Below are 18,741 nucleotides of genomic sequence, written 5' to 3' on the forward strand. Positions count from 1 at the left end.
GATTATAGTTCAGTTTCCTTCCTGACTTATTGGCATAATTCCCCTATCAAAAATGGCCTAACTGTATATTGTTGCCATAAGGCAACAAATGGAAAAACATTGTTTTAGTGCCTAAATAAAAATGTATGCCATTAAATAGAAAAATATTATTTTTCTTTCTCATATTTATGCACAATATTTTAATTAAAAATATTAATAGTTATTTAAATGCAAACATGCCAAAAATGGTGATATTGAATTATGTGTGGCTTTGACCTCTAAAAGGATTAATCTACATTTAAAGTAAAACCTCAAATCAACTTCTAACCCCTAATTGTATTGAATGGAGACATGTTGTGACATTATGCAGTAAAAAAAAAGAAAAAAAAATCATTATGATAATTAAAGGGACGCTGTAATAACAAAAAAAAAGATTTGTTGCCTGAGAGCAACATCATGCCTTAAAAAAAATGCAATATCATATTTCATTATATGATATATTTCATATATCATATATTAGTGGTGGCAATTGCATAAAAAAAAGTTACTGTATTAAATGACAACAATATTTTGTGAAAAAAATATGATTAAAATCTAGATTTTAAATGTTTGTATGATGGTACTTCCTTGTATTTCTGAGGAAGGCAAAGGGAAACGTGTTTACATCCCTAAAAATGCTAAAAACTGTTTAGAAACGTTAAAAAATATATTTAATACGTCACCAGGCTCTGTAAAAAAGTGAATGCTGGGTGGAGGTTGTGGCCAAACTGTGATTTAAAAAAATTACACACGCATTACAATTTCCAGATTAGTCACATGCATTAACTTGTTAACGTTGACAGCTCTAGTTTTAGTTTACATTTAGAGCTTCTGTAATTGACCTGTCTTTGCTTACCCTGTATAATTATACCCAACCAAAAACCCATTATCAGCTCTGGAGCAACAGACGCTCTATAAGTGAGCAGGAGGGGAGTTGCAGACCCTCCTCTCACTGTAGGTATGTAATACTTGTATGGAATTTGTAAGGCTTGCACTGGGGCTGTTTTTTGTAATAGGTTTGGACTTGGGGCGACATATTTATGGGACAATAATTTCTAGGAGAATTATGAAGCTAAATTTTGGTGTTCAGCCCTGAAAACAGGAGAAGTAAGCTGCTGTGAAGATCTTTAGGCCAACGAGTCTCAAAACAGTCCCCCAAACACTTAAGCAATAATACACTAGAGGGAGTGCTATAATGTGTAATATTGGCACTGCTGTGCTGCAGTCGTAGATTAGCACAGCAGTGCCAATATTACAGGTTATAGCACGAACATTGAGTGTATTATTGCTTAATTATACCACAGTTCCATTATCGCTGTTTATTAAAAGATTTTAATCTGTTATTGTATAAACACTCCGCAAGTTAAAATAGTTCCATTGCTGCTCAGTGTGTAGCTGCACTGTTTGGCTTGTAAGCGCTGAATCATTGCTGGGTTACCTGTATGTGGCCGAGTAATACATGGAGAGCTTCGATTACAGTGCATTACCAGCTGATAATGGCATTCATAAAACGCCTCTCAGCCAATCACATTGCAGGGTCATAACTAACTGTGGTAGAATTACACTTATAGAACATGACCTGAAGAAATAACTGTATATAAATCCCCTAACAATTCAGAATTCCACTAGTTCAGTGAAACTAAAGGGATTTTTTTTCTCCTCTCCTCCAGACTACAGACCCCTGAACAGTGTCACACATAAGTTCACAGACGTCCGCTGACACATATACAACAGTTTAACGAGAGCGAGAATCCAGCCTTCCCAAGAGTGTTTTGAAGCTGAAAAGAATGTGCTTCAAATAGGTCAGACCCATGATCCCATCCTGAAGGAATGTGAAGTCAAGGTCAAGCTGATTTAACACTTTTTTCATTTTTTGTAAAAGCTGCTGGAGTAGAAAATGAAAAGACACACACAAGCAGGCTCTTCTCGAGTTTCAGGAAAATCCGTCATAATGATCTTGTCCTGACAGTAATGAGGAGAGTGTCTTCAGTGTGAAGCCATGTGGAAAAATTAGGACAGCCCATGACAACCTTTGTGTTTTTAATCTTATGAATAGTTGATCTACAATACTGACAGATGGAGTTAAAATATCTCTCATTTAATGTATTTTCTTTCTTTTTATGATTTATTTTCCATGGTAAATTTAATACTGTAGGCTTTAAAGCTATATAAGAAAATGTGTTGAATTACAGGTGCATCTGTAAAATTATATATTATATAGATGTATTACACAAATAATGATCTATTTTAATTGTTTATTTATTTTATTGTTGATGATTATGGCTTACAGCCAATGAAAAATAAAATATTATATAAGACCAATTTGGTACTTTTGGCAGAGTGGGCACTGTGCCAAGTCCTGCTAGAAAATAAAATCCACATCTTCATAAAAGCATGAAGTGCTGTAAGATTTTCTGGGAAAACACTGCACTGGGCTTTCCCAGAAAATCTTACAGCACTTCACGCTTCCCTTTAGGGAGACGTGGATTTCATTTTCGAGCACACTGCCTAAAGTACCAATTGGTCTTATATAATAATCTGTTTGGGTTTTCATTGGCTGTACGCCATAATTATCAACAATTAAAGAAATAAACCCTTAATTTTTTAGTGATATTCTTTTTTTGAGATCCACTTGTATTTTGTAAACAAACCAGAATATGTTTTTTACTTTAGATTCTTCTAAGTACCACATTTAGCTTTAAGGACAGATCTGCACACTCTTTGTTTTAATTTATTTTCTCAGTGTCTTCATGAGGTAGAGCCACCTGGAACTTCTGGTTTTCTCAGCATCTTGAAGGAGTTCCTGGAGGTGTTAAACAATAGTAGTTGTTTTTGTTTTTCACACTGTGAAGCTCCAGCTCCGCACAAATCACCATCTCAGTTGGGTTTAGGTGCACTGGTGTCTGCGACCAGGACCTTATTAACATAACATTGGGTAAAGTTGGGTAAAAAAAAACGCTTTTACATTAAGTGAAGGTTTTTCAAACGTTACAAAGGTTCTTCACCCTCACACATATTTATTATAAACATGGTACTGTGTAGACATCCCTCAAAGTACTTATTATTTAAGAAAGTTCAGCACTTTCATAACAAGGTGAAAAGGAGTATTGTTAGTGGAGATGAAGAGTCTGAAGCAGAGTTACTGATGATTAAACGCTGTTCTGTTCCTGGCTGTTGGGAAGCAAATGAATCACAGCCTTCCTTCCAAATGATATAAACATCTGGAAAGTTGAAAAAAGTTTATTTTTTCAGTGCCCCTGAGGATTTTAGTTGAAATGTAACATTTATCTCCACATTTTAGCACATGGTTTCTTTTCTTTTTGAATGAGGCTCAATGTAGGTGACCTAATCAGCACAGACATCATTTATCAATCAGTATTACAGTTATATAGAGGACATATATATATATATATATATATATATATATATATATATATATATATATATATATATATATATATATACACAACTGGTCCTGTAAGATCCTCCAGTTGTGTAGTATGTTATTGTACTGTTTTATCACTTGTATCTTAACAAAACAAGCCAAGAAAATATAACATAAACCATATTATACCACAGTTGCCACAGACATCGTTATACACCACTGGGAGCCGCTGAGTCCCATAGGCACAGTGCAGAAACGCCATGTCTCCAATAGGCGGCGCAGGCAAAGACGCGGTCCACACAAATAAATAAACAAAACAAAAAACACAGCGATTCGAAAATACGCATTATTACACACATTATCAGCCACTAATATCAGATTAAGAGTAGTTATTATTAAAATAAAAGCTTAAATGTATATATTTTCCAGTCAATATAGGGTATTTAAGCTGAATGTAAGGTGGACTCTTGTAAAAACATTTCCTTTAATCTACACAGATTTCTCTCTTGAAAATCGTTTATTTGGGTGATTAAAGCGCTTCTGTTTATTTACAGTAAGCTTAGATTTTGACTAAAATAGACAATTTTGACTAAAATGGAACTATTTTATTAGTACTGCACCACATAGCCTGATTTATGGTTAGGGTTAGTGTACCTGTGTTTTCCTTTACCCTTTCAACATAAAAAGACCATCCAATCAAGTCACTCGCTCTGAATGTAGTGATTGAACAGTATTTTTACCACACAGATTTGTCAGAGTAGTCGTTTTATTGTTGTTATTTAAGCAGTAATACATGAGAGGGAGTGCAATAACGTGTGATAATGGTGATAGTGTGATATTGGCACAAGGCCGCAGGGCGAGTACTGTAGATCAGCACAGATTGTAATTTAAGACCGCTGTTCGAAAACCATCCCCATAAGTGTTCAACCAACAAAGATCACTCTAAGAGCAATGTGTGTAATAGCTGGTGAGGTCTCAAAAACCCACAGTGAACAACAATAGTGAAACACTGAACAACAATGTGAGCATGGCTGGGTTGCAAGGAGAAAGCCACAGCTCTCCAAATGGAAAATTCCTGCTCTTCTGCAGTTTGCAAAAGATTGTGTGAACAAGCCAGAAGGTTTTGAAAGAATGTTTGTGGTTGAATGAGAACAAATTAAAACATTTTGGTTTAAATTAAGAAGCGTTAAGTTTGGGAAAAAAACATGGCATTCTAGTATGAGAACCTAATCCCATCTGTAAAACATGGTGGTGGTAGCATCATGCTTTGGGCCTGTTTTGCTGCATCTGGACCAGGACGGCAATTCTGAGAATGAAAACAATGAATTCTAAATGATATCAGAGAATTCTAAAGAAAAATGTCAGGAGATCTGCCCATGAACTGAATTTAAAGAGAGGTTGGGTCATGCAACAAGACAATGACCCTAAGCACACAAATCGTTCAATAAAAAGAATGGTCTGATATAAAAATGTTATGTTTCAGTTTAGCAGTGATGGGAAAACCGCCGTTCAGGATCATGCCTGTGCCCAGGCCTCTAAACAGGCTGCGGCCTGAGCGACGGCACTGCTGAGCTCATCCGTCACACGGCTGATGACACCAGCTTCAGGGCTGTAATCAGTGTTTACATACACACACTGCCTCTCTGTGGTCACACGGCCACCCATCCACACGGACACATCAATACGACCCACACTTTACAGCGCGGCCTGCCCCCAGCGACCAGGGTCAATTATAAAACATATGCTGCGGCCTCCCCCCTAACAGTGTTCCTGGAAGTGCTGCCGTATGAGGCTGACTGATGTGTGCTGATGTGAGTGTGTGCAGGGATCAGGAATGGCTTACGCACTCAGTGATGCATATTCCCCCCACATCACACACTATACTTCACTCCACATGGCAACCATCGTCCCGCGTCTCTTGTTTACGCGAAACGCCGGCCGACGGCGGGCCCTATAAAACGCACAACCTTCTCGGAGGACTGGAAAGTATGTTTCTGATTCATTCGTGCCACGAGAGCGAGTGGAGCAGGAAGACGTTGTGTGAAGCCTTACTCAGGCCAGACGCCACTCACATCGTGCTGACTCAGCTCTCCGTCTGCCCGCACTCAGAAGAAGAGGACGTGGAAGAGGCAGACAGGAAAGTAGGCCTGCCAGAGATCTCGAGAGAGCTGCAATCTGAGGAACGGCTAGAGGCTGGAAAGATAGAAGAGAAAGATTCAGGAGAAGATACCGTTCACTGCAGGTCAGGAAAGGGCTTGTGCAATGTTGTAAGGGCTGTGATATACAGTACCAGTCAAAAGTTAGGACACATCTTATTCAATTTTTTTCTTTTCTTTATTTCTTTACATTATTTTCTAGATTTTAGATTACTATTAAAGATGTAAGAGCAAGTAAGGGACACACATGGAATTATGAAGCAAACAGTTTAAAAAAAAACGTGTTTGGCCTTCACAATCCCCTGACCTAAACCCGTAAACTGAGATAGGTGTTTTCAATCAACCAATCAATCAATCAATCAGATAATTAATCAACCATTATTTAAACTCTAAGTACATTGAGAGTGGCCCTTATTTACAATGTAGCCGAGCCAATACACAGGGAAGGGATTGTCAAATAAATAGGATAAATAAATAAAAAGACCCAGAATTTTAATAAGATATGTAAAATATTTTAAAATACTGTATTTTCGCACTGTAAGGCGCCCCAAAAATTCCAGTGCATCTTATGTATGAATTCTACCAGTCAGGTTGTAACCGCTGCAGTACAGAGTTATACAGGAGTTTCCGTTTAGTTCTCCAGCACCGAGACTGAAGCAGTATTAGCATTAGCCGCTAACTGTTATTTCCCGTTCAACAGTTAGTTCCGACCTCACAATCTGATTGGTTGAGAAGTGATCTAGCCGTGATGATATTTGTGATAACGTCACGGCCTTCTCACACTAAACCTGTATCACTCCGCCGACGCGTTGCCGAGTAACGGCGTATACACACAGAACATTTTAATCATCAACGGCATCAGCGGCAGCATTAGCTTAGCACAAGCTAGCGCTCAGCCGCGGCACGCTCGCCCGCAGCGCTGGCTGTCTTTTGTGGAAAAAAGGGAAAGAAAATCGCTCGGCTAATGCCGTCTGACAGCCAGAACGCTAACCAGCCAGGCTAGGCTAAGGTAATGCTGAGCTAAAGCAAGCTACGCTAACCTAACCACAGTCCAGCTGGCTAGCTAAAACCAACACCGCCCAGCAAAACAAGCAGAAATGCTCAAAAATGCGCAGCTTTCACCTGAAGACGACTCCACGGAGCAGGAGAGGAGAGTATTAGCGTTATTTTACGGTCCTAACGTTACCATCTTCGCGTATTCCCACTTTTGCTTTCAAGCTAACTTTCGTGGTGTTAGTCTGTATAAACCATACTCCGTTGTGTAGTTAAGTTTCAGTTCTGGTACAATTGTGGTGAAACTACTTTTTGGCGGAAGGCACAGTCCATATTAAAGCATATTCATTCTTAATTTCTTAAAGTTCTTTGATTTATTTTCTTTATTCATTTTGTAAAAAAAAACTGTTGTATAAAAGCAATAGAACACTCAAATGAGTGTGTTATCACGAATAACATCACGGCTGTGATGATCTACGGCACTCGCCTTCGGCTCGTCTCGTGTTCTATTGCTTAAGTAGCCTGCTTCTAACCTGCTTCTAGCGGTTAGCCGCTAATGCTAATGCTCCAGCCATTGAGAGTTTGGGAGAAATTTGGGAACTGTAAATAAACAAAAGCGCTTTACTCACCCAACTAAAGAGTTTTCAGGAGAGAAATCTGTGTTGATTTACACCCAGAAAAGATATGTTGCATTGAATTCTGGATATTTGATTACATTTCTCCCCTTCTGTGATATTCCCAGCTCATTTTGACCCGTCCACGGCTGGGTGGTGGTCCAAATATTTGAAATGATTTAATAAAATAATTAACATGAGTTAACTCTGAGTTTAACTATAGTCAAAATAATTTTTTTATGTAAATGAGGTCTATTGACTATATATTCTAAAAATAAGTGTGAAATAGGTGGTAATGAGTTGGAGTGAAGTTAACTAACAAGGTGACACACAGAAGTAGGGTGATTATTTTATGCAACATGCTTTACAACCAGTCAAAACACAAAGGCAACAGTGAACTTAAAATACACTACTAGAAAACACAGTAAACAGAAAGAGTTTTATATAAAAATATATATATATATTTTTGCATTTTTCATTTATGACTTTGTATTTTAGTCTGTAGTTTTATCCATATTTGAACCTGATCTTTGAGGTGTAGGGTAGATATAATTGCACTAAGGTGCTTCTTGGCAGTAGAATATGTTAGATGGCTTGTTGAAAATGATGCCATTGAATGTTTAAAAAAACAGCTTTTGGAGCTGAGCCGCAACATTATGTTGACACCTGGCTCCCTCTGCAGGCCAGTCTTTAAAAATGCACTCTGAAAAAAAAAATACATATAAAATGTGCAGTTTACAAAAACATAGCAAGAACTTTTCATATACATTTAAAGCCTTTAATTCATTTAAAAACTGCCGCTAAAAAAATACACAATGCCTAAGCTAAAAAAAGAGATTTTGTGTTTTAGTCAAAGGATCTAATATTATCAAGCTGAGTGAACTTACCAGCCTGTATAACTTAAAAAAGGCTTGTTGAGCCAATGAAAAATGTAATTTATATTACATATGTCAATGCTTTTTCTACAGTGTTGGTTCATACAGCTTTCTCATATAAACACATGTAATATATGTGTTGATTGTCGGGTGTCTGTGTTGTAGGCTTTAAAAGCTAATTACTTTAATCCAGTGTTCATTCCTTTGCTTATATTGCCAGTATTGCCAGTTCTTTAAAAATAATATGCTAAATAAATGCTAAATATGTTGAGAATGAAACAAAAGGTATGAAGTGAACGGTAACACATTTATTTACATTTTGTTGGAGTAACTGTCTCCACTGTCCAGGGAAAGCTTTTGGTAAATTGCTGCGAGGATTTGATTGCATCCAGTAGAATTACTTACTTAAAATTACACTTACATCCATCCACATAGAGGACTGCATTGGACACGGAGCAGACCCATAACAGACTGCCCTTTCATATATGTCACACATACTAAGACCCCCAAGCACATTTAGAGTATTCAATTTACCTGATCTCCATGTCTTTAAAGAGTGGGAGGAAACCCACACAGATACGGTAGGAACCTGGAAATTCCACCTAGATAGGGGCTTGAACCCTGGACCCCTGCACTAGGAGGCAAATGTGTTAACCACTAAGCCACCAAACAATCCTCAACTCCACCTCATCACAAATGTAATGGATGGTGGCAATTCCAGACAGCACAGTTCCATTCTGGGTCCTGTTCTATTGGCAAAACTTTTCTTCTATGTATTTGTACATCTTCTGTCAGCTATGATTGCATCTTAAAATAGCTAAAAACATTCATTAAAAAGAAGTTGATCACTTTATGATATGTACTAACACAATAAGACACGCTCAAACAAAGTTTGGTCAAAGAATTCACTTAAATTTTTATTAAAAGCCAAGTCAAACATTAGAATACTGAAACGGCAATGTTTTTTACTACTTTTTTTTGTTCCGTTTTGTACAAATCACAGTGGTTCAAAAAGTATTACAAAGGATTCATTAAAACTTTTTTTTTGCAACAGCAGCAAAAACATTCTGATTGTTGTCTCGTTTTTATTATTTTTTTAATTTAAAAAAAGCCCTTAATGTGTCACATGTGCTCTTTTTTTTGTTTCAGAACATTAATGGTAATTCTCAACAAAATGAAATACAATAAAAGGTTAAAAAAAGAAGATCAAGAAGATTAACACAAAGTGCATAAAGGTATAATAAATGGTCACATGTTAACAGATACAGGGGAAGGGTGACAAACCACGCAGGCTTTTTTTTTAGGCCAGTTTGGAACTGGTCTGGGGCCTGACAGAGGACCTTGGTACTGTGACGTGCTGTACGTTATGTCAGTTTATGAGCAAAAAATAAGGCTGAGGAGTAACCAAAGCATGTCTGTTATTTATAAATGCTAATACTGACCCCATGTTATTTTGCATAAAGTAGATCATCCTCATTTGTAAGAGACGTCATGGATGCTGGCTCTGTCTCAGGAGTTCACTGGATGGAAAACGAGTGGTTTTATCAGAGATTTTTTTTTTTCATATTTGGAAGAAAGCTTTGGTGGGGGATTAGAAGAAGTTTTTTGTGCTGAAAACTGTGGAAATCATGCTTTAAAGTTTAAGCTGTTCATGTTTTACAATAATTGGAATTTAACAGAGAAATGAAAAATATTTAAATTCCAATAATTCCAAAAATAAAAACTGTTGCATTAACAGCAAAAAACAAATTCTGCTAGATTTGCTGATTCGCTGGCTGCTCTGGCTGGCCTGTAGAGGGCGTTAGCACCCTTGGTACAGATAGTGAACACTGTAGGCTGGGTTAGTGTCCCAGTAAAGAGCCACTAAACTCTCCCACAGTTCAAACCAGCATGATCACAGCTCTCCCCCTAAGCATGGTTTCCACTCACCTCAGCAAAACTCAGCCACAGGAGCGTAGAACCGTTCAGTTAGAAACAAATAGAGAGAAAGAAAGAGAAAGACAGAGGAAGAGACAAGAACGCAGCATAAAGACAGAGAGAGAGACAGAGAACAGTGGGCTTTGCTACATAGCGTCCACAGGCACTGACAGTAGAAGGAGGAATACGGTGGTGGTCAGCTGCCTGGTTTAAGTGTACGATTGTGTTTGTGTGTGTATATATGTGTTTATGTGTGTGTAAAAGTGTGTCTGCTTTACAATTATCCAAAACCTAAAAGGCATTTTGTAAGAGGCCCCTCTTGAGAAAGGCAACAGGTCATTTTTTTTTTCTCTTTGAAAAAACGAAGGCACAGGTAATGCCAGGATAGAACCGCTCTTCAGATACTTCTACTGTACTTTAGCTGATGAACTACTATGGAGCCCTATGGAGCGATAACTATTGCAGTTTCTGGGGAACAATATGGAGGAAAAAAATGAAAAACTATGTCACCAAAAACAGAATGAACCAGACAAAGAAAAATAGTGGTCTTATGTATAATTGGTCATTAGGGTTTCCGTCTTTTTCACCCTTTCTTTTTTTGGATGTCGACTCAATTTCTCCCCATTTTAAATGATATTAACCAATAATCTCAGGAGGATGAGGACAAGCACATGCCTCTACTGCCTCTGTTGCCTCTTTTTGTACTGCTGCCAAATTAGCCTGTAATGTAGTCTGTCAGAGCTGGGAAACTTCCGAGCCTTTTGACAGTAGCTTAAAAAAAGAGGGGACGAGGTGATATAGGTATAGTATATGTGCTTGTCCACAGCATCACAACAACAAGAGTGATGAGAGGGGAGAGAAAACGCCATCTACCTTAACAGAAAGAGCATGACCAATAGTGCTCTCTCTCTCTCGGGCTCCGGCTGCTGATGCCAAAAGCAACATGAACCAGGATTCGAACTCACCATCCTCGGGTCATAGTGTCAGCATTTCGTTCAACTCAAATTTTCAGCTATGTTCAGACTGCAAATCCAACCTGGTTAGATGACTGTATGCATTGTTAATTCACTGCAAGTCATTAAATCTTATTGCCCGTTAGGACATCACAAACCTTTGTGCATTGTTTGCTTTGGTAATAAACTCTGGAAGTTTGTTGCGAGTGATGCAAAAGAATCAAAGCAATTCAACTTAAGTCTAATTGTTATTGCAATTTATAACCACTTCCAAATGTAACTTCGAACAGCTTTGTAAAAATTGTGAATTTCTTGTGGTTTCTGGCTGTCCAGATTATTAAGAACCAATATGAATGAAACTAAAATGTGTCAATCATATTAAATGTTGTTTCTGGCTGACCAGACTATTAAAAAACAATCTAGAAGCAAAAGAAATATGCCAAAAAATCAGATTCAGGCTGGCAGTCTGACCATAGCTTTAGTTTGCTGTGATTTTTGTATCCCCAGGTCTCCTCCCTTTCAAACAAAGCACTCATCTGACCTATTTTTATATGGGCTCATAATAGCTAAACAATTACTTAATGACAAAGTGCATACCTGATTATTCTTAAATGCAAGCTTTACCGTCCAATGCATGCAACCATAGATCTGTGGACCATTCCTCATGCACATTTCCTTCGTAAACGTGCATCTTTCACAACATTACAATGTAAAGATTCAAGGCAATCGGTTCTGAATTAGCAAAAAACAAGTTCATTTTCTTTTTGGGCTAAAGTGCATAGTTTGTTTAGTTTGTTTAGTTCGTCAATACACTGTTAACAAGGGCTTTTCAATCATTAGTGCTGTTAGTGCTATTCGAAGAGGTCTCCAAAGACAAGTTTCAAATTGTACGCCTTTACCGTTAAGTGGTAACGACAAAAAACATGACTCATAGAACAGTCCAAAAACCCTTCCCTGCACCACAGATATACTGTACAACAACCCCACCATTCCCACCCATACATCCCCGCTAATACGTCCCCACCCCACCCTCGAAACATACACCCCCACAACCCGAAAAATCAGCGCAAAAGGCATAACGTTAAAGCATGTGGTTACTATACAAACATCTCCGACCTCAATTCATCGGACCACAGACACTAAGCACGGACTGCTTAAAAGAACAGAGCTTAAAAGAAGAAAAAACAGAAGTCTTCTGTTCTTTTCTGGAAGAAAATTCATACCATGCTACAAAATGTACCCTCTTATTCAAAAAGGAAAAAATCTGAACAGTCGATGCCATGCACACTGAGGCAGACTCAATCAGAGAGAACATGTGCAAAAACATACTTAGAGAATGAGAAGAGGAAGTATTAGGAGAAATATAAATACATAAAATATCAAAGTCCTGTATGGCCCAGGCAGGCAACACATCATTCTATCACTGTCCCAGAGGCAAACACTTTTTATTCTGTTCCAGCCTGATATTTAGACAGCAAATTAGCCTAGAAGGTCTATGCTACACTGCATAACACTTTAAAAACCTCTAAAGTACAGTTTTGGTGAGTGGAATCATTTTAATCCAGTCTATATATCTAATGTTACTCATTTTGAGATTGTTCTAAAAATACACTATACCTTCTAAAAACACTTTCTAGACATTTTTCTTTTAGTTTTAAAGGACCTGTAGGTAGTTGGCCGGTGCTAAACCAGTGCTACATATTGGTGTCCCAGGTGGCTGCTATAAAGTTGTGTAGTGGTTGCTATGGTGCTGCTAAGTGCTTCCAGTTGAGCTGCTCAGTGGTTACTCGTTTAGTGATTCCCAACCACAAGTGGTTTCTGTGGTGCTCCATGTGGTTGGTTGGGGGTTAAAAATGGTTTTGTTTAAAACTTTAGTGCCTCATTATTTCTATGCAGGGAATGCATCATCTTTAAAACCAATCAGAAAGCTGTATTTAAGCACAAATCTGACAAGTATACAAAATAATCTGGAATCCAATAATAATAGTGTTGCTATTAATCTCTTTTCTGATAAAATGTTAAAATGACATTTAAATAAACTGAACGATTATAAAATGTTCCTATAACAATCTCATATTGAGAAACATTAGATAGTTAGCTTGCATTGATTACATAACAATGATTACATGTTTTCACTCACCAGGGTTCTTCTAAAATGTTGCAGTATATGTTACTGCTCATGCTAATGCTAATTCCAGAACGCTAGAAGCTTCTAAACTGCACTGTCACACATGCATTTACAGTATCTAACACCATCTGGTCAAAGTTTATAGCATTAACACTTCAGATCACCTCCACAAGATCTCTAGCCTCTCGTCACCAAAGACTCAAAATGTATCAAAGCTGTTATAAGGGTTTTTATAAATGGTTATAACCAAGAACATCCTCAAGGACATCTATCTGTCTTTCCATAAAATGCCAATCTCTTAGTCTAAATCAAAGCCTCGCCTTTTCAGCACCAGGCTGGAGCGTCTTCTTTTCTTGCCCTTGTCTTTCCTTCCAAAGATCAGCCTCATTCGCACCTGGGCCCAGTGAGATTCTCTCACGCATCTATTTCAGTAGCTGTTGATGATTCCAACGCTTCCCCAGAGAGGAGAAAGCCTTTCCACGAGCCTACATCTCGAGCTAGCTACAACACAGACACCTGGGTTCAGCCTTGAGGGGGTGAAAAGAAAAAATCAGGAAGCCAGAAATAGAGGAAAGTGCCATAAAAAAGGAGAGGAAAAAAAAAGTTTTTACCTCACATTTTGCTGCATTCACATTCACTTCTAAAATTATTCCCAGAAATAGCACACTTGTGAAACGCTACCTACAGACTCGCAATGCCTCATTAGGAATGTAGCACCCTTCTCAACACGTCCCAAGCAAAGGAAGAAACTCAAAAAAAACATGCTATACTCAAAATACCCCAAAAATCTGAGAAGCAAAATGAAAACAACAATCTGTCTCAGGCACTCATTCTTGTGATTAGAAAGGCAATTCAAAAACACGCCACTTTTGGGATATTAGCTCTGCCAATTCCATTTATCTCGGATGTCGGATGTCTGAGCTGGGAATGACTGTGTTCCAGTTACACAATTTGATACTTATAGCTAATAATGTATCATTATTATTAGCACTGCTCTAGGTTGGCATCATTATTCAACGCATTATGCAAAATTTTGCAGATCCAAACACCATTAAAAACATGTTGTACATATAAGTTGGTCAGTACTGTGTGTATAACTGATTTAATGAAACAAATATAAATACTGTAGATAGAATTGATAATAAAAACGGTATAATACTACTGCTGCTTTTACTATTATTGATGTGCAGTACATCTATCTTGGATTCTAATCTTCTGAACAGTAGGAAATCTAATCTGTTGGAGGGTTCCAGTTAAATTTCCCACTTAAAAATAAGAAATTCCGACATCCGGAGCTTAAATGGAACGCAGAATCATCTCTGCTTATACCAGAAAGATAAAAACTAAACGGTAGAAATGTGTTTGAAGAAATACTAAGGGCACAACAAAGCACTTGCCAATGGGGCAACAGAGTGAAGAGGTACATGTACAGTTATCTATGTTACAGTATATAATACCACATTAGCAGAACAGCTCAGCAACCACCACAACAAATCCCCAACCTTCTGATTTGCTACAAGCCTTAACATTTTTAATTCGTTAACGGCATTCAAGAAAAGTCTGTAAAGCATCTCAAAGAAAATTTTGAAAAAACCAAAGGAAACATTTCCTTTGCCAACACCTTGGTTTCCCTGATCTGTCAGGAATAGAATAGTTTGTTCGTTTAGGATTGTCACACTGGGAAAGAACAACAAATAAAAAAAAGTAATATAAGACTATATATAAGTAACTAAGCAAAGAGGAGCTGTAACTGCTTTGTATTTATTTGAATACTGTCACTGTGGTGGTTAGAAATCCTGAGCACCGTTTTTTATTTCTCTGCATGACGTGGAAAGTGAGGCTCCAGCTGTGTGAAAAACAAATACCAGTATCTAATAAAAAACAGCAAACTACTCAAAATCTCTCCCTCTATCCGCTTGCCTTTTCTGTCTATCCACAGAGGTAGAAGAAAGGAGGTTAGCTAATTTGTTCTAAGCAAAGAAAAGGGGCAGGGCAAGAAGTATCACAGCTTAAGTTTTGGTTATTAGGCAGATATTAGAATATAAATTAAATAAAAAAAGCAAAAAAGGGATTCTATTCTTTTTTTTCAACAGTCCAAAATATTTACAGTTTCAATTCAATGGTTAAGATGTAAACAGAGGGATTGAAAGTGGTTTGGTGTGAAATGTTGCACTATAGAGAATGAGAATTGTTTATAGTGGAAAAAATAGTTTTGGCTTCAAATGCACCTTTTAAAAAGTTCAAAGTGGAGTGGTACATGCATAATAATTTTAAGAAAAAAGTATTTTGCTATTATCAGGATGATATATTGTAAAATATGTTGTATCTTCAAAATGAAATCTTTACAGGAGAAGGAAAACTTTCTTAACTGATTGATTTAGTATATCTTGTGGAGTCCCACAAGGCTCTATTTTGGGGCCTATAAAACTTCAGTTAAATAAGTGACAGTAATGTAGTTTACCTCATTAGGAGTGAAGATCTGAAGTGTGGGTTTAACTGAAGCTTTCTACTGCTCCAATCATCATGCATGTTTGAAATTCCATTATGTCAAAAAGGGTAAATTGCAAAAATGGTCTTATAAGTTTTTTTTTGTGTGTGTGATAGTGGCAGTATGAAACTCAAAAAAGTTTAGGTATAAACACTAGCTGGTTTTAAACAGTAAATACACCAACATGCCAAAAGTCATGGGACAGCAAAATGAAAACTGATCATAAAAAATTTGAGCGAGGCCTGATAGTGAGTGCCAGATGGATGGAACATTTAAATTCCAAATATGTGTGGACATTCAATATTCCTCTATTCACAGAATCACGTGTATACATGGAAATACAGTCCAGAAGTCATTTCCATCTATAGGGCAAAGAACCGTGCAGCACAATGGGTGGTAATAATTGCGCAACAGAAAAGATACTCTAGTAAAAATCACATCCAAATTCAATGCAAATCTCACAGATCAAAGAAGCATTCTTCAGCTCTTGTGGGAGATAACAAGTTCTTGTCCCATAAAACCTTTGGCATGTTAGTGCAAAAACCTATATTAGACACTGCATCCCTTATTCTATCTCTCAGTATCTCCCCAACACTGTAATGAAAATCCAAGTCAGTGTCTATAATGCAACCTTTTACACCAAACCACTCTGATTGCCTTTGTTACAAATATAAACATTTAAATTATGTTGACATTTTGAAAAATTGGTGCAAAAAAATCCATTTAAAATCAAGAAAGAAAAAAAGAAGAAAAAACTTTCACATGAAAAAGTTGCTATTCCAAAAATATGCTCCACAGAAGAAAGTAAATATTAGGAAGCATTAGGAAAACTAGTGCCTCTAGTGGCTTGGAGATGTAAAGGCAAGTAAACTGAAAGAACAACAACAAAAAAAACTTGCTAGTGGTCAAAATGTGTTCAAAAACTCAAAACTCTAACTTTTCATTTGAGACTGTTAATACTCCCAAAGGCAGTGGTACAAAATAAGCCCTAAATTCAAACCTCACTTGCTGTGAAGGTTTACATTTTTGTATCTTTTTCTAAGCTTCAGTGTATTTTGGTGAGGCATCATCATCATCATCAGCCCGAGTTTGCTCTCTTTGGTGCTTTGTCAGAGCCTTCTTGGGTGAATGACCCGAGCTATGCACCACTTGTTTATTTAGTGTTGTGTTTCTGCCGGGCCCTGGCCTACTTCATTAACTTCATTAACAAGTCCTAGCAACAGGGATTCTTGAGTGGAGTTGCCCCGCATAGTGCCTCAACGGAGAACAAAAAACAATTGGCTTAAAGAGCCGAAACGAGGCTACGGAAGATACAAAACTGATTTAAGGATATATATATATATATATATATATATATATATATATATATATATATATATATATATATATATATATATATATATATATATATAGGCAAAGGTGGTTCATTAGTGAGTCAACAAAGCACGAACCACAGTTCAACAGGATTTACCTTTTCTGGTTTTAGGAGTGACCAGATAGATCCCTGACGCTGTTTTAGTTGTTAGGTGCATTCAAAGCGTTGTAAGGTATTTTGCAGCTCTCGTTTGCATTGGACATCACCCTCAGAAACCCTCAGGGGTTCCAAAGAAGAGGCTCATTGCAACAGCACCATGCTCTATGCATGCTCGGGCGCCAGCGCCTAGACTTGGTGCTGGCTCTATGTATATATATATATATGTCTATCTGTGTGTATGTATGTATGTGTGTGTGAGTGTTTGTATGTGTGTTTATGTGTAAATTTGTAAGTGTGTGAGAGAATGTGTGTGAGAATTTGTTGGTATTTGTTGAACAATAACAGTCTCAGAAGGTGAAGGCAGATCATTGCCGTGAAGACATTCCCTACATGGCGGGGACCATGAAGACATTCCCCTCGCTGGATTAGCACAGTGAAACATGAAACACGAACAGCGAGAAAGATCTGACGCTTTCTCAACACTTTCTCGCTGCTTTCTCAACCATCTCCCCTTCGACAGACACGCTGTGGGCTCTTGCGAGAGGGCCACAGCCTCGTGTTTGCCTCAGCCCTGCTTAAAAAGACTGGCTTAAGGAGGGAAGGTAGAAGCTCTGAGGCAAAGTGACCTCAGACTAACTTCCAGCAGCCAGGACGTTAGCATACAGGACTGGACACAGACAGCCGAGAAGGGGAAAGGGGGTTTCGGGGCGGGGGCTGTCTGACAGAGACGCCACCTCAGGAGATGTGGGGCGCCGAGGAGGACGGGTGTCTCCAGAAGCACCAGCCCCGCTTGGTGTGCTGCTTGCGCAGGATCTCCTCCTCACGCTCACGTTCCTTCTTGGAGCGATTGTAGCGGTCCTCCTCCTTCAGGAACCAGACAGGCGGCCAGCGCTGCTTCTCAAAGTGCTTCTGGTTCTCTGCAGGAGAGACGGAGGAGATTGAGGTTGAGAGGACTGATGGAAATGGAGTAAAGTTAGGGACACAAAATTACAGAGGAGAAAAAAAATTAGACCCCAGTCTGGGAACAAAATAATAGAGTGCCACCCCTGAAGAACCCTGCTCTGGGACAGCTACCTTGTTTGGAGTTTAAAAGCTAAAGAAATATTTTAAGCAGCACATTGTATATTTAGAAAAGAAACAGGCTAAAAAGTTTGATAAACTTGAAATGTTTAATATGATGAAAATAATGAAATGAGTAAAGGAGTCCAATTTCCAAACACTGATTTTTCCCAGATGCAAAGCTCACGTGTGTTGCCAGGTGGTGATAATGAGTATTAGTCTGTAGCTGATCAGTGAATATATACATTTCACTGTCCAATATGCCTGTCTCTGCTACTCCAATTGTGGTGGTAAACTGAAACCCAGCTATGGTTAGCAAACCTTACTGAAGCTCAGTGATTACCTGTTCAGCAGAAAGAGAGCATGGTTGGTGATTCCTGCTCTGAAGCACTATGGCACTATTTTTTGGGTAGATTCTTAAAAATATATATATATTTTTTTCATAAATTAATACCTGTTACATTAGCTATAGCTCATTCTCTGTACTGTTTTGTTCTGTTATTTGTTTGTTGTTTGTTATTTGTTTGTACTGAGCGGGTCAACCCGAGTAGGATGGGTTCCTCTGACTGAGTCTTGGTTCCTTCCAAGGTTTCTTCCTCTTAAAGGGAGTTTTTCTTGCCACTGTGTCACCATAGAAATTGGCATGTGGACCTGTTTTTCCCTGTAAAGCTGCTTTGTGAC

The 18,741-nt window shown here is 38.0% G+C and overlaps 2 protein-coding genes across 5 annotated transcripts in view; both read right to left on the reverse strand.

The window, feature by feature from the left end:
- The window catches only part of si:dkey-40c11.2 (drebrin-like protein A), a 100,997-nt gene extending 94,112 nt beyond the window's left edge, over positions 1 to 6,885 (reverse strand). Inside the window, exon 1 of one of the 2 annotated variants that reach the window (XM_049470369.1) lies at positions 5,476 to 6,885. In XM_049470369.1, the coding sequence (XP_049326326.1) occupies positions 5,476 to 5,477 (2 nt within the window). In that variant the 5' untranslated portion in view covers positions 5,478 to 6,885. The remainder of the gene's footprint in view (positions 1 to 5,475) is intronic. The other variant, XM_007258319.4, reaches the window with a different exon arrangement.
- Positions 6,886 to 8,932: 2,047 nt separating this feature from the next.
- The window catches only part of rhobtb4 (Rho related BTB domain containing 4), an 87,994-nt gene continuing 78,185 nt past the window's right edge, over positions 8,933 to 18,741 (reverse strand). For all 3 annotated transcript variants that reach the window (XM_022667442.2, XM_007258315.4, XM_022667441.2), the window contains one exon: positions 8,933 to 17,918. In XM_022667442.2, the coding sequence (XP_022523163.2) occupies positions 17,737 to 17,918 (182 nt within the window). In that variant the 3' untranslated portion in view covers positions 8,933 to 17,736. The remainder of the gene's footprint in view (positions 17,919 to 18,741) is intronic.

This window comes from Astyanax mexicanus, chromosome 22 (genome assembly GCF_023375975.1).
Source record: "Astyanax mexicanus isolate ESR-SI-001 chromosome 22, AstMex3_surface, whole genome shotgun sequence".
Taxonomy (NCBI): domain Eukaryota; kingdom Metazoa; phylum Chordata; class Actinopteri; order Characiformes; family Acestrorhamphidae; genus Astyanax; species Astyanax mexicanus.